The 20,817-nt window shown below is 37.2% G+C and overlaps 1 protein-coding gene across 4 annotated transcripts in view; it reads left to right on the forward strand.

Moving 5' to 3' along the window:
* The window catches only part of ANKRD44 (ankyrin repeat domain 44), a 79,864-nt gene that overhangs the window by 8,603 nt on the left and 50,444 nt on the right, over positions 1 to 20,817 (forward strand). For all 4 annotated transcript variants that reach the window (XM_029283550.1, XM_015813043.1, XM_029283548.1 and 1 more), the window contains exons 3-7: positions 7,558 to 7,628; positions 13,706 to 13,906; positions 14,169 to 14,256; positions 18,129 to 18,271; positions 20,390 to 20,602. In XM_029283550.1, the coding sequence (XP_029139383.1) occupies positions 7,584 to 7,628; positions 13,706 to 13,906; positions 14,169 to 14,256; positions 18,129 to 18,271; positions 20,390 to 20,602 (690 nt within the window). In that variant the 5' untranslated portion in view covers positions 7,558 to 7,583. The remainder of the gene's footprint in view (positions 1 to 7,557; positions 7,629 to 13,705; positions 13,907 to 14,168; positions 14,257 to 18,128; positions 18,272 to 20,389; positions 20,603 to 20,817) is intronic.

Here is a 20,817-nt window from a genome sequence, read left to right on the forward strand (position 1 = left end):
GATATGTCTGGGTTTGTAAGTGCACAAAGTTACTTTTTTTGTTGAAAGTATTCTAAATACTACTTTTTCCATGTTCAATCTGTAGCAACTTGGCACTGTCAAATGTTAAGTTTCTCTCAAATACTGCTTTGGCTCACAATAATGGTTTTTGTAGCTGATTACTTATTAATGCCAGAGTGTTAGCCATATAACTTTAAAAAATGAACAGTAATGCTATTTTTTCATAACCTAATATAAAGACTGAATTTGGTGTTATGAAGGACTCAGTGGAAAGCTTATTTTACTTAAATCACTTTGAAAAGTTGGCTATATTCTCTGTTGCTGGAATGCCTTAAAAAACACTGTGGTTCTGAAAGCAGCTTTTTGCAATATTGGAGTTTGGATTACTGATTACATTACTCTGAGCTATTGTGGCTCCCTTAGGTGGGGGTTTATGGAATTGTTGCCAGCACATCTAGTGGGCATAAGGTTGCAATCACCTGGTTAAAGAGTAGGCTTTGAGACAATTGTTTCTTGCCCTATTCAAGTAATAGGTGCCAGCCAAATATTTCTGATGGCATTTAACTCTTAATAAATGACTATCCCCTTTCCAATATCACTAATTCTAGATCCTTTCTAGAGGTCCAGAATTTTGTACGCTACCTACAGTATGTCTAAAAAATAAGGAATGTTCCATTATCACGTAAAAAGAAGACAACCATTTGTTTCCAGTGTACAAGTCTGAGTGCTTCTGGTTTGTAATCAAAACAGGCTTGTAATCAAAACAAGTCAGAAATAGGAAACACACGGTTTTTTAACAATACAAGAAAATGTTTCTTTAACGTATTAGATCTAAGTGGGCATTGTAATCCAGACAACTGCCCCGAAAAGTCTAGGTAACTATTGAGCTCCTGGAATAAAGACTGGAAGTGGTGGTGGGGGTAGGGAAAGTGGTGGGGAGACTGAGAAAAGAGATATTGAAAAGAGTGCACCAAACAGCAGTTTTCTTTGCTGGAGCCTTTTCTTAAAATTAGATTTTAAAGGGAATTTTGTAAAATTCAGAGTAAACAAGTATTACATGGGGCTTCCCTTGAACACTACTCAGAAGCTTCAACTGGCCCAAATGCAACATCATTGGCATTCCTTGGTATGCCCATGTAACACTTCTGCTTCACAAGTTTGTTTGCAAGTTTGTCTCCAAGCAGGTGTGATTCAAGGTTACTCTGTCTTCCATAGTATCTGCCCAGCTGATTTGATCTGGCAGATTTGGCATGCTCTGGGTATCTTTGTTTAAACCATACCATCCGGCACAGCACCTGCCATCTGGAACAAACCTCCCTCGAGAACTGGATGGTCCCCACTCTTCAAGGCTTGGGTTATTGCATAAGCTTTTTGCAAAGCCCTTTTAGATTGTGCGGGTTTGATTTTGGTTCCTGTCTAATCTGCCGCCTTTTATTCCTTGTTCTTGCTTATTATTATATTGTTTTATTCCTTTTAATGTTCCCTTTAATGTTATTTATTTGCAGAACCTCCCAGAGTCATTGGAAATTGGATAGTATGCATTAGCCAAAGTAGGCAATTTTCTTACAGTAGAATGCTGTACAGTTTAAAAATGTATATATTTGACCTTGGAGGCTGTAGGTGTGTTGCTGATAATGCCATGAGGCCCAATTTGGAAGGTTAAGAGTTGAGTGAAAGGTTAAGAGATGAAGAAGACCCCATTTTACTCCTCACAACCTTCCAATTTGGGAAAAATCAGACATTGCTGAGATCAACCATGACTCAAAAAGATATCTGAGAAGGCAAGATGCAGGTTGGTCATCCTTGCTTTATGTAGATCAGTGTTTCTCAACCTTGACAATTTTAAGGCATGTGGACTTCAACTCCCAGAATTCCACAGCCAGTCAACCTTGACAATTTTAAGGCATGTGGACTTCAACTCCCAGAATTCCACAGCCAGCATTGCTGGCTGTGGAATTCTGGGAGTTGAAGTCCACATGCCTTAAAATTGTCAAGGTTGAGAAACACTGATGTAGATGTAGCTTTTTTCCAGTTCCAGCATGGTATCACATGAGAAATCTTGGCTGGAATTTTAACATTTAGATGCCTTTATTCAATTGTTTCAGATTCCAAATCTGAAAGCGTTTGTACCAATGCTGATTGTGGAGACAGGTAGTTTGTGCAATGTCAGATTAATTATAGTTCCTCCAGATGCATAAAAATATTTTTATTAGCTGTCAAAACTCAAGCCATATGTTTTTTAAGAAGAAAAAAAATGTTTTGGGGTATTTTAGAATGAAACAGGGCTTGTGAGCCTGTTCAGCGCTCTGTATTTATTTTTTAAGGTTTGAATAAATGAAAGTTTTTTATATTTTACAATTAAAATAGTAGTATTTAAAACTTAATAACATCCTATCAGCTTTATAAAAATGCGCAGTTGTTACTTTTTTCACTACCGAGCCTAGCTACTTAATGTCGTTCAAAGGAGATAAAATAACAGGAGAAAAATGAATAAAGAAAATTAAGCAATGGAATAGAAAATGTATATAATTGGGGGAGCACCAACATTTTTTGTTAAAATTATTTCTTCCCCATTCTGAATAATTAATATGTGGCCAAAACGTCTTCAAATAAGAGCAGATACTCAAAACCGAAATCCAAAAGCTAATTGTGTATGTGAAAACACACAAATCTACTTAATAATACTTTATTGATTTGCTATTAGGTAGCCCTTACAATGAATGTACTTGTATTAGCAGAGCTCCAGAGATAGAAGACCTGATTTTACGACATTCTTACTGTGATTGTTAAATCATCCAATTATTAAGCAAATCATAGTCGTTAAGTGAACCATGCAGTTGTTAAGCAAATCTGGCTTCCCTTATTGACTTTGCTTGTTGGAAACTGGCTGGGAAAATCACAAATCATGATCATGAGGATTATCTGTAAGGGTGGGTCATAGGTCATTTTTTTCCAGCACCATCGTAACTTCAAACCACTGTTAAACAAATGGTCATAAGTCAAGGGCTACCTGTAAAAGAATCCACATTCCAGTTTTTTCTCTTTTCCTCAGCTTTTCTCCTTGACTCTTCTTTACTGAATTGATAAAACTGGCCTTTCTCCCATGATAGTGTGTAAGGATGATGGAGATAATCAGGGCTTTTTTTGTCATAGAACGCCCAGAACGGAGTTCCGGCACCTTTTTTGGATGGAACCTTGTAGGGTAGGCAAGGCAGGTTATATGATGTGTGTGAGTTCCGGCACCTTTTGCTTTTACAAAAAAAGCACTGGACATAATGAGTATGAACCCATTGGGAAGCTTGAAATATGTTTTCTGGATGCCAAGCTTTGTACTGTGCTTCAGTATTGGTGCAGACATTGGGGAAAACATTGGGATCCTATCTTCAAAATCAAAAACCTACGTTAGAGGACTCTTCCTTCTAAAGTAGTAATTTAAGTTACCCTCAAAGGGAATGGGTGGCACACAAATGAAGTAAATGAAATAACTAATTAATAAATAGGTATATCAATAAATAAATACACCTTCCCTTTTAGAGCTGGCAGTACAGTCCAGTCATGTTTTTGAGGTTTGGGCAATGCTACCTTTTTGTATTTGTGTGTGTTTTCTGGCTGCTTTCTTCTTGCAAAGCTCTGAAGTGCCATTATTTATCAAGCACATCATTGCTTGTACCCCTTTTGAGTAATACAAGGTTATGACTCATAAATTACTTTGCTGTAGTGCCCCAAAATGATGGGAAGCAAACTCCTCTCTGTCAAACTAATGCCTTTTCGTTTGTTAAAAAAAAGGTCTACATTTTGGATGATGCTTCATAAAGGATGGATTTGTTGAATACCGATCGGCACAAACAGCAGAGAGCGAAACTCCTCAAATCTTTTCTGTTCATTTTTTATATTTAAAGTAATGCAAGAAGGATTTATAACCTGTAGCAATCCTGTTGGGGAGGCTAGATCCTGCAAAAAGAATTGGCCCATTGAATTTCCCTCAAGGCTCAGGAGAGACATTTGGTGAAATATGTTCACAGTTAGTCTTGTGGCACATGAACTGGTGCACCAGCAGTACAAATAAACATAGCATGTAATGAATAAAGCATATGTCCTTTGCATTGAGACATATCAGGAATGGGCCTCTGGGTTACCATTAAACAAAAATTATTCAGAGTTAATGCAGAAGACCAGCAGCCAGATGTCTCAAAACAGCATAGTGAAACTGTAGCCAGCGTGACTGTTTATGTAGGTTGAAGCTGTCAGATTGAGATTGCAAGGTGGGGGATAAAAGGATTTTGGAAATCCTGCCTGAATTTATATATAGCCGACTCACAGAGCCCGTGTTTCCACATCAGGGATTTGCGCTTCAATACCTGAACTGTATAGCATCAAAAGGTCCCCACCAAAAGTTGCTTGCTCTCTATGGCTAGCAGCCATTTCTGGAATTTTTAAAATTGAAAACCGTTTGGGCGAGACAGATATCTGTCAGGAGCACGCTGCAAAAAGAGAAGGGCTACCCTTCTCCCCTTTCTGCAGTCCTGTCAAAAATAGCTCTTGCTTAGTTTTGGCACGAAGGAGACTTCCCCCTCCCCCCTAATGTTAATTTATTTATGTATCTGATTAAATTTTTATACCATCAAGGGCCACGGTCTCATAGCGGTATAAATCTCCCCTCCATGTTTGCTGTGCCCCTGATGAAATCACCCCGTCAGCACAGCTTTAAATTTAATAAAGAACCATGTTATGATATGATTATTAGCTACACAATTCAGAGCAGATTAGGTTGCTTGATTCTGGGTAGCTGTGGGCCAAATGCGGTGTTCAGCAGCACAGCAAACTTCAAAGAGAAGCTTGGCTCTTTGAAGCTGCTAAAATGAATGTCTGAGCACATCTGCAGGATGCTTAATATTGGTTAGGACTGTGTTAGATTTGTTAAAGGGTGAGCTGCACAGTGACACTTCTACTCTGAGGTTCCCAAGAGTTACAAAAGCTCTGATTAGCGTAGTCCCTTCTCCCCAATTCAATACTGTGCTGTCAATTACAGAACATTGGCCAGATGATCAGGAAGGAGAACTTGGTTTATGGATTCATGCTCTTCTGTTGCCCAACACTTTGGGAGCAGTAGACAACCTTGTGCTCTTCAGATGTTTTTGAAGGGCAGGTACAAGTGGCAGAACCCTGAGAGTTGCTGGTTGAGACTTATGGAAGTTGTAAACTAAAATATGTTGCCTAATAGTGGTCTAGAGCAAGGCTTTTCAACCAGTGGTACGGGTACCACCTGTGGTACATTGGCATCTGGCAGGTGGTACGTGACCATCCTAGAAAAGTGGTAGCAGGGGAGGGGAATGAGCTGAACTAGTGGCAGCACCACACAAGCCTAAGCGAGAGATGGCTGGAGCTGCAGGACTATCAGGGCTCAGCGGAAGCGCCAGGATCAGCGCCAGGCTCCAGCTGGAGCTCAGCGTTGATCCTGGCGCTTCTGCTGAGCCCAGAAGAAGCGCCAATCAGCTGGAAGGTTACAATATCTCCAGGGTCTTGTGATTTACATTCAGATGCTTGGCAACTGATTCATATTTATGACGGTCATAGTGTCCCAGGGTCATGTGAAGTGATCAAAACCTGCTGCAACCACCCAGCAGATGGGGGGAATAAAAACCAAACACTCTCCCACCCCACCCCCACTGCCAATCCTCAACAGAAATGCTCACAACAATGAAAACCTCGGACAGGAGGAAGAGCGCCGCCAGGTGGGCAGGCAGGTGTCTTGCCCCACTGTGGCTTGGGGGGCACTTTTTTTCAGTGCCATTGTAACTTTGAACAGTTACTAAGCGAACTGTTGTAGGTCGACTACCTGTACTTCATTACTTTTTTCCTTTTTTTATGGGTCATCAAGTTTTTGACACCTTGCTAGGCGACTGGTGGAACTCGGATATTGCCATATCCTAAAAGTGGTACAATGGGTGAAAAGGTTGAAAAGCCCTGGTCTAGAGGAATTTCATGTAACAAGAGCCATGTTCTTTGAGCCAGCAAGGCTATAATATCAGATTTGCATGACTTTAAAGTGGGAAAGGTTGCATTCTTAATCAGACATTCTGAATAGTTGCTTTTAAAATACATTAAAATACATCAATAAAATTAGATGTGCAGATAACTTCTCTACGTTAGATAAACAGCACCTTGAAAATTTGCAAAGGCAGAGGATGTGGAAACCAGATCTGATTAACATAGGCACCTATTGCACTTCTGTGGTGTGTTTAGAAATGTGTTTCATTTCTGCCAACCTTGTGGCTTAGCAGCCCCCAGGAAAATTTACACCTTATTTTTTCAGAGACTGCAGTCAAGCTATCAGTAAAATGTGAATTCCCTTTTTTTAAAAAAAGAAAAAAAGAAAAGGTATTCTATCCAAACTATATATTAGAATATTGGGCTTATTGATGACAAAAAGATTTCTTCCATCTTCTCTTTAAATCTTATTAAACAACAATAGGACAGTAGAGATAGAAAACACAACTGGAAAAACAGAGCCTATTGACAGAATGGAAAGGATTTTAGTAGAATGAAGAAAATAAGTAGTATTGATAAGTTCTTTTGTTTAAAAAATAGTAAAGTGAGGATTCTACTAATAGTAGAATAGGAAAGAGTCACTTAACTTAGATGGGCGGTTATAGATATTGAATGAATGAATGAATGAATGAATGAATGAATGAATGAATGTCCAGCTTATTTTAGGTCTTAGACAATGAATCCAATAAAGCAATAAAATGCTGTCTCAGTGAAGCTATAAATACTGGACCTTCCCTCCCTGCTTCTCCGCTTTCTCATTTGCTCCAGGTTTGAAGGGCAGTTGACCAGGGCACATGGACTTAATTTTTGTATACTGTAAGTATGGATAGCTACAGAATAGGGTGTGTATGAGCAGCATCAGTATCAAAAATGCAAGTGATTGAACTGCCTGATCTTTGACAGCATTCCAAGCAAACAATTAGTGCTTACCTGCAGATGCCTCTCATGATTTTTTGGTAAAAGTGTCAGGTTAGAAACTGGGAGACCATGAGTTCTAATCCTGCCTTAGGCATAAAAGCCAGCTGGGTGACCTTGGGCCAGTCACTCGGCCCAACCTACCTCACAGTGTTGTTTTTGTGGAGAAAATAAGAGGAGGAAAGAGTATTAGGTATGATTTCCCCCATGAGTTATTTATAAAAATAATAAAGGCAATAAATAAATGAATAGCTCTGATTGCATTTGGGATGCCTTTGATCATTTTCAAAGTCGTTATTCTTTGGATATTTCTATCCATGGCCTCACTAGTCTTTCCTATTGCTAGTTTTCTTTCTCTGTAGGCGGTATTAATTTCAGAAAGTCAATTCTTTTTGCTTCTCTTTCCTGCCAAACTTTCCAGGATTCTTTTGGGAGTCAGCAAGGTTACTTTGCCTTTGTTAGCAGCCATCTTGAAACAAACGCCAAAAAGAGGGCAGTATGGTCTGGAATGCATTCCATATTGCATGCCGTTCTGTTTACCAAACATCAGTTTTGGGTGAGGTGGTATTTAAGAGATGTCCATTTGATTTTCAGGAGCCCGTGTCAATGCAAAGGACAACATGTGGCTGACTCCTCTCCACCGAGCTGTTGCTTCAAGGAGTGAAGTGAGTAATACAGCCAATGCTTCAGCAATATGTGTTTCACAAGTTTCAACTTAAAAAAAAAAAGATGCACTACTGTTACTTCATCCCTTATATACACATCCATAAAGGAACGATTCAGTATAATTGTCTATGTAATTCCAAGTTAAGTGTCTTGAATAATGGGCCTCTCTGTGTATTTAATGTGTTTATTTAGTAGTCAGCTGGATCAGGGAATCAAAGCTGCGAAGCAGATACATTTGGGGGCTGGGGAGGGGAGGAAGGAAAGGAGGAAGAGGGTATATGCTGCATTGCAGGTTATGTGGTGTAACATTCACCATTATGTCTATTGTGTCATGTACTGTCAACCATTATGTCTATTGTGTCATGTACTGCCAGGAAGATGCAGCTCATTTGTATCTGTAAAGCCCCAATAAATATTCTGTCTTCCTGTCTGCTTGAGACTTCCAAAGGGTTTATTAATAAGTTAAATTACAACACAAGCTTCTTTACATTAACTATTTGGTGACTAAATGGAAACATAGTAGTTGTTTCCCAAAATCCTTTGTGGCCCTGGTAATGATTACATTGTATTCTTTGATCCGGTGATCATTTTTGTCTATGACACAAATGAATAAAGTCTGACTTTAACCTAAAGAGGCTAGTTTGCAAAGCTTTTGTGGTTTAGATGGCCATACTGCATCTGGTTTACTTAATGAATTTGTGCCATGAAATATAATTCCATGGTCACTAATAGAAAGCATAAATATAGGAAATATAAAAACTTACTTGGGAAGAGAAATAAAATTAAAAGCTGATATCGCATGCTGATCCAGAATTCCGTTTCTGGACAAGCCTAAACAGTAATAAACACTCACCAAGTTCCATTGTTGCTAGCAAGAAAATGAATTGAAATCTATCTGAAAGTTTTAAAGTTTCCAGAAGTGTGAAGAACATAAACATCTTCAAGAAACAGAAGCTGAGATTGTATTTCTTGCATAATTATGAATCCAGTAATTGTACTGGATCCCAGCCTTCACTTTGCCAAAACAACAGAAGAGAAGACAACTTCCATTACCTTCCATTTACTTTGTTTGATCACAGAGGCAAGGCTAGTGGAGAAGCTGCAAATAAATATCACTTAAAAGGTAGCAGGTCTAAGAGAAATGTTTGGCAATGTGATTACAAAGCACATTAACTTAATCAGTTCAACCTAACCTTATTTTAGACCAGGGGTAGGCAACCTTGGTTGGCTCAGGAATTCTGGGAGTTGAAGTCCACGAGTCATAAAAGAGCCAAGGTTGCCTACCCCTGTTTTAGACAATGTGGTTACCCTACATTGCAGTCAGTGGCAGAAAGAGAGATACTCTCTCTTAGAGCACACTCGATTCTTTATTTCTTAAAGCAGAACTATGTACTTTCTAAACTAGCTTGATGTAGTCAGGTCGCTGACCAATACTGTCTTGTTACTAGTGTTGAAATAAGATTGCCGGGACTACTTGAACTGAAATGAAGAAATGATCCACAATTTATTAATCTCTGTTTTGGTGCAAGGAAAGCAAACATGAACCATAGTATCTTGGGCTAGCCTTGCTTATGATTTATCTCCTGACTTGTATTTGGAGAGCACAAGTTGTGCTGCAAAAAAAAAGGGAAATGGATCCAAATCATATATTTGGTAAAGTAAGAGAGACTATAGAGAATGCTTTGCAGTTGTTTTAGTGAACGGTAGCTAAAATTCCAAGGAGTTTGGCAGCATCTTTTTCAACCATCACGTTTTATTAAAAGGCCTCAGCTTTCATGCGGTGGTAACTCACTTTATCAGATCAAAAAGGCATCTGAGGGAGTGAACCGCAGTTCACAACAGCTTATTTTTTTAAAAAAAAATAAAACTTATTAACCAGTAAAGTGCTATCAGATTCTGGATTTAAAGAGAACGCTGAAATTTCAGCAATATTGCTTGGTTTCTCTTGAATGAACAATCCAGGAACAACAGTTTCTGTAACTCTCTCTGATGGAGACAGAAACTGGTTGAGGAAATATTGGAGTCTCTAGGAATTAGCTTCTGTCTAGTTTGCTCTTATGCTGGTCTCAAAATGGAATAGAACCAGCATACAGTACTGAGATCTCTTCTATTGGTTTCAAACCTCTGAAACAACCATTGCAATCCCATTGGTGAGCATCCTCTTTCAAATACCAGTATGCTCTGCAACAGTGCTGTTGCCACAGCAGTGCAGTAGGCTTCTTTCCCCCCATTCTTTCCCCCTTCTTCTTTCACAGATGAGACAACTACAACTGCCTGCCATCTCCCCTCCACTGCTGTTGCTTCTAGGGTCTCTGGGAATGAGCCAGCTACTACCACCACCACCTGGCTGAGTCCTGTGCTTAAGGCCTCAGGCAGGTGGTCTCACACAAGAGAAATCTACTATGCAAGGAGCCATTAATTCCACTGAAGTGGGCAGCCAGAGGGATAGAGGGAAGGCGGCAAAATGTCCACATTCTACCCATTCCAGAAGCAGAAGAAATGACATCTCTGCCTTTGTTAATTGACCACTTTGTGAATCTTGGGCTCAGAGTGAAACTTATTTTTAACATGCTGATTGATACATTTAAGTCCCTAGTGATTTTAACTACAAATAGAATTAATCATTCATAGCGTTCTTCACTTTAGCTAGCGGTCTTCTAAAGTCAGACTCCCTGTGAAGAAAGAATACTTTTGCTAAAAGCAATTTCATTTTTAAAGACTCAGGAATAGTGTCTTACTGCCTTCTAACATCCTTGCAGAAAACATTTGCATTTTCCTGTAACAGGAAAACTTGTGTGATGGGCTAATAAAACATGGTGTAACTTTATCTTGAATGGAACTTTCCCAAGAGATTAGGATACCTGCTAAGAACAGGACAATATTAGAAGGAGACAGCAGTGTGCCAGAAAGTAATATCATGAAAGTTTGGTTGTGCACATTCTTCTCCCCCCCACCCAGTCATCCCTTATCAAAATATTGAAAATGATGCACAATCCAGCAAAACCTGTTTGACAAGTTCCTTATACGTCTACTGTCTGCAAGTCAATTCTACCTTATCCTATCTGGAGTTATTTTTTTAAATAGCTCAGTATGGTATTTTTTATACTTAATATTCTATCCCTTCTTTCTTTTTACTCACTTAAGACTTAATAAGTGAGAGAAATAACCAGGAGTGGCTAAGTATTCATTCTAAGCTGCCATTTTGCTGAGTGTTTTCATTTTCCAAAGTTGGGTCTACACAATACATGCCAATGAATTGGCTGTTGAGAAAGTCTTTTTAAAAAGTTGCCAGCTTGGCATTTCTCCCAAGATTGGTGGAATTGCTTTTGCAACTATCTGGGTCCTTGCCAAGCCTAAGGGGATGATTTTCTAAACTTGAGCATTCTTTAGCCACTACATTAATGGAGTTTTCCAGCTGCTGGCTTTTGGTAAAAGTCCACTGAAGGGGATTTCTAATACACTACAAATCCTTGAAAAGAAAGGAAGGTGGATAGAAATTGCCTTTCCTTGGTTCATTTTAATGGCATAATTTAACATCAATCTCAAAAGAAAAGTGATAAAGCTACAAGCTTGACATAGAAAGTGTTGGAGTTGTTTTACCTTGTCAAACCTGTTGATTTCTATTGAATGTGTTTAGATCAGGGGTGTCAAACTTGCAACATCACGTGATGTATCATGACTTTTTTTGCCATTGCCGGCAATGGGGTGAACGCGGTTTCACTGTGATGCATCTGGCCCGTGTGCCGGCAGTTTGACACCCCTGGTTTAGATGGTTTGTAATCTGTGTCATATATAGTTGAACAGTTAAAAGTATTCACATACTTTTTTTGTTTTTTGTTTTGTTTTATGCAATTATATTTCTGTAGCTCACATGTATATATGTGTGTGTAGATTGATCATCATTTTGCTTTAAGCATATAATGAGACTGAAGGGACAAGTAAAAGAACGGTGGAGTCACACTGTTGGTACAGTTCTGGAAGCTGCATGGTTTTCCACTATCCCCTTGTCATCCATGCATTGTGGGCAGATGTCTGCAAGTCAAAAGTCTTTATGTAGTACTCTCAGTCAGTGGGGAAACTACATAACTATATAGCCAAATAATGTCCATGTGGATAAAGTCATTGATTACAGATGATTTTCCCAGGTTTCACAGATTTTCTCAAGCTGAAAAGCACTTTCTACTCCTCCTTCTTCTCTCCTTAATAGTTTAGTAAGATGCAAGTTTTTTTTCCAGCTCCTTTCCATGTCTTTGATAGCAGGTTTACATACGGAGTTCTTGGCTTTCAAATCTGGCTTGTTAGAATGGGGAAAAGCCAGAATTCCCCAGCTGCACATCACTTTAAAATATACTAAGAGGAAATTATGCTGTGGTTTGTTTAATCATTCACAATGGCAGCAGAAGCAAAGTTGGAGTGACTGAATTCATTCACACTAGGCCAGAATTCTTCAGAAGGCAACCACTGTGAAAAAGCTAACTATTATATAATCTAGATTAAACCAGTAAAAATGTACTTTCACTTTGCCATTTCCACACCCCCCCAATCCCTTAAAAAGGATTTGAAGTAACCCATAACTTTCCACACTGCTTCTGCCTCTCACACTGCAGGGAAACATTAAGTATTCCTTCAGCTGATCAATCATCAAGCAGCAAAGACTGTGTTCAGTCAGTGCCTCATCTCACCTTTTCTTTTTTATTTACATGTCGTATATATTTGATTGGCAATTTCTCCAAAACAATTGGAAAGTTATCTGGTCAAGTAGAGGGAGCTACAAAGCCACCAAGGCTTTGTCTTTTGATACTTTTTAAAAAGTTAATAATAGTGCATCAGTCCCAAGCAATGACAGCTGATTCTCTGTGGGAGGAGGGAGAGGCTAGATTGAGTTAAGGCATTTGGAGGGAGGTTAAACAGAAGAATTCCTACCAGTGCAAAATTGACAAGCTCTCCAGAGCTGTTAGCCTAGCAAAAGAGAAACCATTTTAAGTGTGATTTCATATACTCTACAGCCCAACCAGGTAAACATCAGCTCAGCTTACAACTCCTGCCAATGCTGTGCGATAACAGAAGTCTTCAGACTGGTGCAGAGTACACATTTGAAAGTGTTTTCAGTAGCTTAACAGTCCAAATCTAAGCCTACTGATAAGTAGGTTCCACTAGGTTGGATTTAATTTTGAGTAAACAGGGTTTGAAACATTAGGCTGGGAATGATGGAGTTTGCAACCCTACGTATCAAGTTGGAGAAGTATGATTTACAGGAAATCATACCAGAGTATGAATTTATCTCACTGTAGCATTTTTCTTAATGGTTGAAAGAAATATTAATGTTGGAGATAGAGCTAAAACCTGAACTCTTTTTATTGGGTATAACCACAGATAAATATGACAAGGGAATAGTCTATTTGATGTTGCACATCTTGACTGCTGCTAGACTGGCTTTTGCACAAAAATGGAAGAACAAAGAAACTCCCACAGATGAAGAGATACTGCATAAAGTACTATCTTGTGCTGAAATGGACAGGCTTACGATGGAATTGAAAGATAAAAGCGGATCAGAATATTTTGAAATCTGGGACAAATTGTACCATTGGTGGGAATCGAAGAGGACTGTTGGGGTTATAGATTAGCGATAAGATGGAAATATATATATATTCTTAGGTTAGCAAATAGAGAAAATGTATTAAGTATTGTATAAAAAGTTTATATATATTTATAGAGATAAAGAATTGAATTTAAGAGGAGAAATAATTTGATAGAAATGTTCAAACTGGAATGTTACATCATGTCCAATGTTTTCTTTTTTTTTAATTATATTATAAATAAAAAAAATTAAAAAAAACAATAGCATTTTCTTCCATATTGAATTTAAACACTTCAGTCAAGCTAGAGAAACATTTCTATAGCTATTCAGTATGTATAAAGGTAATGGCGTCCATTTTACTTTACAGGAGAGAATATATATACATATATATTTGTATACACACACACACACACACCACTGTTCAGTACAAAATTTGTAAATATAATCTATAGTTTCTAATAAATGCTTTCCTTATGATTTAATTGTGTGATCTTCTAGGAAGCTGTACAAGTATTGATTAAGCATTCAGCTGACGTCAATGCCCGAGACAAGAATTGGCAGACACCCTTACATGTTGCAGCTGCAAATAAAGCTGTGAAGTGTGCTGAAGTGATAATTCCACTTCTGAGTAGTGTCAATGTCTCTGACAGAGGAGGTCGGACAGCATTACACCATGCAGCTCTGAATGGTCACGTTGAAGTGAGTGCCTTAATAAAATTGTTCTTTTACTTTGAAATCTGTCTGGTCTGGTAAAATCATTTCCCTTTAGGTGATGTGAGCTGAACACCAGACTCAGAATTGTTCTATTAATTTGTATCCAATGGATTGGGTAAATGAATAAATAATAAACCAATAAATAAAAATAAATACATTTGTGAAGTACAAATCAACATCAAGTCAATTGTTGCATGCTCTATAACTATTGACTGACATACATTTGGGGGCTATTTGTTTGTTTTAGATGGTGAGTTTACTTTTGGCTAAAGGGGCAAATATTAATGCCTTTGACAAAAAGGACCGAAGAGCTTTACATTGGGCAGCATATAAGGGTAAGAAAGTTTTTCTTTTTTTCTTGTTGGCAAAATGTCTGTAACTTGATTGGCAATAAGTAGTAATAGTCTAATTACAATACTCAATATCTCCTTAATTTAATAAGCATATCTCATGTAGTGCTTTGAATTTCTTCTATTGTTTGATATATTCTTCTAATGCTGATATTTGATAATTTATTTCTGTTGTTGTTTGTATCGTAGGGTTAAATAAACCCCTTTAAAGCAGACATGTCAAACTCGCAACGTCACGTAACGTCGTGCGATGTATCGGAGCTTTTTCTCCATTGCCAGCAATGGGGTGGGCGCGGTTTCCTGGTGACGCGTCCGGCCCACGGGCCGGCAGTTTGACACCCCTGCTTTAAAGGTTTATATCATATTATAAGGAGAAAAAGTTAAATGTCTTTAAATTAAAAATAATATTTGGCCACTGTTCATTTGAATATTTTTTAAATATTTCAAACTAAAGTGTTTTTTCAGCTCTTGTATGGTTCAGAGTTCATGTAGTGATAAACAAAATATGCATTAGAGCCATTGCAGATATCAGTGAAACTTTCTGTAGAGACCTTAACATCTTCCTTCAGTGAAAGGTAGACTCATTCTTACCAGTAAGGACAAACAGCATTAAATTTTACCAACTGATGCACATGAAAACAGATGACTGACACATAGTCGTTAAGCAGAAAGGAAAATCAAAATGCATTAGTCATAAAATGATACAGATATATAATTTGTCCAAAATAAAGCAAAAAAAAAAGAATTAAAAGAATTAAAGCAAAAATGACTCAGGACATAATATCTGGGTCAAGCTGAAGTTGACATATGTTATCAACAATTGAATTTTTTAAGAAGAACCCTCAAGGATCCTAACTTTGTGAAAATCATGATTTCTTTTTAAAATTACAGTATGTTGAACTGAGTCATATCTATAACTTATATCAGAGAGCGCGTGTAATTTATTATGTATAGAACTTCATCTTACGAGATAGCTAAGGAACCTATTCTTTAGAAATATTGCTTTCAATTAGCAATCTCTTTTGATCAGGAAACCATATGTTTCTTCCCCTTTGGTGGCTTACAAAAGAGTTCTCTGTATGTTAGCTGAAAGGCAAAAATGTGTAAAACATATGGGAAAAGATCAAGGTCATTAATATATGGAGCTCATCCTTTAGATTTAACAACCATATTCTGCTGCACAAAGAAGACTTTTGCTCTTAATTGACGCTTTTTCTTTGCAAAGCTTTGTAGGCAAGTCTGTCTGAAAATGGTTAGGCAGTTTTGCAGGAATTACTGATACAAGTTTGATGTTGTCATTGCCCAGGGATGCTGGTTCAGGAACTGCAGTTTGCAGAAATGCAAGACGATCTATCTACAGAGGCAGACACTCTTAAAAATAAGTGTGGGTCCATTGTTCAAAACTATCCTCCAGTGTGTGTAATATTAAAATAATTCATTTCCTTCTGTACTTATAAGTCGAATGTAAATGTGTTTTTCTGCTTTAATTTAATTCCCTGTAGTTCTAACTTTCCCAGCCTGTGATTTCTTTTAAAGAATTCAAAATAAAAGCTTTTTCCCCACAGAGAATTCCAAAATCCTATTTGAAATCTACTCGAAACTTTCCAAAATCAAAGTTTTAATCAGCCTTTTGATGTTTATTAAAACAAATTAAGTCCTTAAACTTGTATTTAAAACTTATTTAGCCAAGGTGGCGCAGTGGTTAGAGTGCAGTACTGCAGGCTACTTCTGCTGATTGTTGGCTGCCAGCAGTTTGGCAGTTCGAGTCTCACCGGCTCAAGGTTGACTCAGCCTTCCATCCTTCCGAGGTCAGGAAAATGAGGACCCAGATTATTGGGGGCAACATGCTGACTCTATGAACTGCTTAGAGAGATCTGTAAAGCACTGTGAAGTGGTATCTAAGTCTAAATCTATTGCTATTGCTATTTTGCTAAGGATTAAAGGAAACTCACCAGGTGTTTTCAGACTTGTCAATCCAATGGTTCTTTATAGCTGAAGAGCAGTTAACAAGCAATTTTTAAAAGTGTTTAGCAAAGGAAGTATGAGAACCCAGTTTTAAAGTTGCCAACCATGGTTTAAGCAAGGTGGCCCTTCCCTTGTCTCCTAAATCTCTAAACCCATTGGAGATTGCTGTCTTGCAGTCTCCTTCGAAGGTATAGCTGTATTGAGCACTTGTTGGCAATCCTAAATTCTTTCCTTGTCCAAAGAGGAATTGCGAAGAGCCAATCTGCTTGCTGGCTCTTTTATTTTGCTGTGCTTCTTGGCGCCACTGTTAGTGGAGCTTTCTTCAACTCCCCATTTCTTCCCCAGAAATCCAAAAACCCTGAATTCTCAGTCAGCCCCATCTTTAAATACTGCTGTTTATAGGATATTTGAAAATGGGATTACTAACTAATCATAAGCGTCAATAGAGTTAACTGCAACTGTTAAGGAAAAGAAATTAACATTTATCTGCTGTATTGTGAAATTCGACAGAACGATTATCACATATTAATGACCCTTTTTTGTAATCTTTTCTTTTGCTGCCAGGTATATGATGGTAACTTGATTATTATGAAAATAATTCATAGCACAACTATTCAGCTAGTGAATAGCAGAAAGTGGACTAATCAGCACTCATACTTTAAAAGGCCTTTTCATAGATTCTTCCCTATGAAAGTGAAAGACTCACAATTGGAGTAATTATGTTAGAAGAAGTGTAAAAAAAATACAGTTCCTTAAAAACAGCTATTCGTGTTCCTTTATCTAACTGAAAAAAATGCAACTTTTGAATTGTCTTAGAAATACAAGTAAGCCCAAAGTAGAATACAGTGGAATTAAAATAATTTCTTTTTTAAAAAGGGGAATGATTTACATGAAGATCTCTTCATCTTCTGATATCCTAAAACTGGAATCTTGGCATTGTCTGTTGTTGCTTTCCCTTTTCTTTTTTCAAAGGGCTGAAGACAACTTGAAGGGTTATAGATATCTCTCTCTCTCTGTGTATTACAATTACATTTCCATCTTCAGATAGACAGGTTTTATTGGTTTTATTGTCTTGTCCAGGAGCAACACTCATCCAGGATTTTTTATATTTTATATGCATCATATACTATTAGATCTCCCAACTTCCTTCAGTTGTCTTAAACACACACACTAAAATAATAATAATAATAATAAAGTTGGAAGGGACCTTGGAGGTCATCTAATCCAACACCCTGCTCTGGCAGGAACATTTCAGACAAATGGCTGTCCAGTCTCTTCTTAAAAACTTCCAGTGTTGGAGCATTCACAGCTTCTGGAGGCAGGTTGTTCCACTGATTAATTTTTCTGTCAGAAAATTTCTCCTTAGTTCTAGGTTGTTTCTCTCTTTGGTTAGTTTCCATCCGTTGCTTCTTGTCCTGCCTTCAGGTGCTTTGGAGAATAGCTTCACTCCCTCTTCTTTGTGACAGCCCCTGAGATATTGGAACACTGCTATCATGTCCCCCCTCGTCCTTCTCTTCATTAAACTAGACATACCCAATTCCAGCAACCGCTCCTTATACTGTATGTTTTAGCCTCCAGTCCCCTAATCATCTTTGTTGCTCTTCTCTGTACTCTTTCTAGAGTCTCAACATCTTTTTTACATCGTGGTGACCAAAACTGGAAGCAGTATTCCAAGTGTGGCCTTACCAAGGCATTGTAAAGTGATATTAATACTTCACGTGATCTTGATTCTATCCCTCTGTTGTCTAATATAATAAAAGTTGTCTAAGGAATGAGCATCTTTTTGTTTGTGATTCGGTTATGAACTTAGAGTGGCATGCCAACAATGAGGGCCGTATTAAATTGCACTGCAGAGATAGACAAGAAATACTACATTTTCCTTTTCTTTTTAGGCCATTTGGAAGTTGTTTCATTATTGATCAGTCATGGTGCTGAAGTGACATGTAAAGATAAGAAGGGTTACACTCCACTTCATGCTGCTGCTTCCAGTGGCCAGATCAGTATAGTGAAGCATTTGCTCAATCTTGGTGTGGAGGTAAGAAGTTAATACTACAAGCTAGTAAAGATTGAATTGTTATAAATTCTGGCTGTGGAAACTTTATTTTTTCTATGAAATGAACTTTTTACAACCTTTTAAAAACGTAAACTGTCTTTGACAAGGTTGATGAAGGAACTTTTGTTCTGTTCTTTGGATTATAAATTATTTTAATCATTCTAGATCATAATATTAAATATTAATATAGCTGTTGAGAGTATAGCTACAAGTGTAATTCTCCAACTTCCTTTGTCCCTTAGACATGATATAATAATAAAAATACAGAGTATATGATGTGCAACAGACCATATGCACTATTTATACTGAAATGAGGATATAGTAATTGCTCCTATATGATTGGACAAATTTTCTTAATTTATTGCATAAATAATTTGTTTTAACACTGATAGCTGTAACATAAGTAACCATGCTATTTTTGATCTTTCTTTCTTTCTTTCTTTCTTTCTTTCTTTCTTTCTTTCTTTCTTTCTTTCTTTCTTTCTTTCTTTCTTTCTCTCTTTCTCTCTCTCTCTCTATCTATCTATCTATCTATCTATCTATCTATCTATCTATCTATCTATCTATCTATCTATCTATCTATCTATCTATCTTTTTCTGCTACCAACTAACATATGTCCAAGTTTGAATGAATTCAAACAAAGATAAGCATTTAAGAGCATATGCAAGATTTTTGTACAAACCTAAAACCTGGGAAAGATGCATTTTTTAAAAAAAAAATGCAAACCTGTTCTTTTTTTAAAAAACAACAACATTGTTATGTTTAATTCACAGTTTCTGCACGACTCTTTGAGGAGCCCAAAACAGTTTGTAACAGAACAATAAAACAACATTAAATAAAGCCATCAAAGATCAAACCAACAATCTTAAAAGAATAACAATATAACAAGGTTCTTTTTAAAAATTATTTTAAAATGCAGTCAAAAAAAGCCAGGCCGTGGAATTATCCTATAAATGCTAAAGCAAAATTTCCAACATTGTCTTTAATATCACATTAAAAAAACTACATGGAGACCAGCCATATTTCCTTTGGAACAAATTTCATAGAATTGGAACACAGTGCAAAGGTGAAAATGCAGTGCAGTATCTGTTGTCTCTCTTTAAGTGACAATGTATTTTTCCAGGATTGTGCTTTAAAAAGTCAAAAGTTTATATTTTTCATACTATAAAGTATATTTTTTGGATCTGGATCCATAGTTCTGCAAGTTCCTATTATCTCCCCTGCTTAAATCCAAATTAAAATAATCTCATTCAGCTTCTTCAAGACCTGCTTTAAATGAATGGCCATTTTTCCACTATTTTGTTTGTTGTTTGTTCTCTTTTCTTCAGAGTTTGATATCAATATTATAAGAACAAGTTCAGGAGCACACACCCTTGTGGAGGATATAACTTTTTTTTTGCTTTATTCATAAAATTGAATAATTAATTTTGTAGCCATAGGAGAGAAATCATTAAGTTGAAATTATTTTTTTTTCATATAATGTTTTATGTAGTCATGTGATATTTAGACCTTTTGTTGTATGATACAATTTTTCTGGAAGAAATGTATTACCTTCTGTTTGAAATATTAAGGACCACTTTATCCTTACTGGAAATTCTTTTTCTTTTACACAAACTCATATGGCCAGTGCTTTTTTTCTAAAAAAAAAAAAAAAAAGGTGCCGGAACTCACCCATCTCATACAACCTGCCTTGCCTACCCTACAAGGTTACATCCAAAAAAGGTGCCGGAACTCTGTTCTGGGCGTTCTAATGGAAAAAAAGCCCTGCATATGGCATTGTTAATATTTTATAGTTATAATAGTTAGATTATATTTTGTTGATTAATAACAAACCATGTCCTGCAATTCTCTAGCTAAGTCAACATGCAATGTTCTCTTCTACTGTGTTAAAAAGAGTCGGAGGTCAACACTTTTTTTCTTCTTCTTCTTCTACCCCACACTCTCTCCTCTTCGCTTTTTCCTCCCCAGTTTCCCATTATTTTCATTTTCCTTTGTATTTTATATTTTGGTAAACTAATAAAAAAATTGAAATGAGGCCTGGGGTAGACAAAAGTAATGCCTTAATGTGAGTGATTTCACGTGATCTTTTGCTCTTGCAGATTGATGAAATGAACATCTATGGAAATACTGCCCTTCATATTGCTTGTTATAATGGGCAGGATTCTGTGGCTAATGAGCTGATAGACTATGGAGCTAACGTCAATCAGCCTAATAATAGTGGATTCACTCCCCTCCATTTTGCTGCTGCTTCTACTCACGGGGCCCTTTGTCTGGAACTGCTTGTGAATAATGGGGCAGATGTAAACATTCAGGTACAATTACAGGTTTCACATCTCTTCCTTTTGATTTCCATTTCTTACATCTTTAAACAGCAGGTAAACGGAATGGAGATCAGGTAAGTGAAGGTTATGTGTTACACCTACACATTTAAATGCTGAGCTTTGAGGTATACCTGTTAAATACAGAGTACATTTCTTTTCTGAACAGTATGACTATTGAAAGAGAAAAACATTTTTAACTTTCCAAT

This window comes from Protobothrops mucrosquamatus, unplaced genomic scaffold (assembly GCF_001527695.2).
Source record: "Protobothrops mucrosquamatus isolate PMUCROS unplaced genomic scaffold, P.Mucros_1.0 scaffold129, whole genome shotgun sequence".
Classification (NCBI taxonomy): Eukaryota; Metazoa; Chordata; class Lepidosauria; order Squamata; family Viperidae; genus Protobothrops; species Protobothrops mucrosquamatus.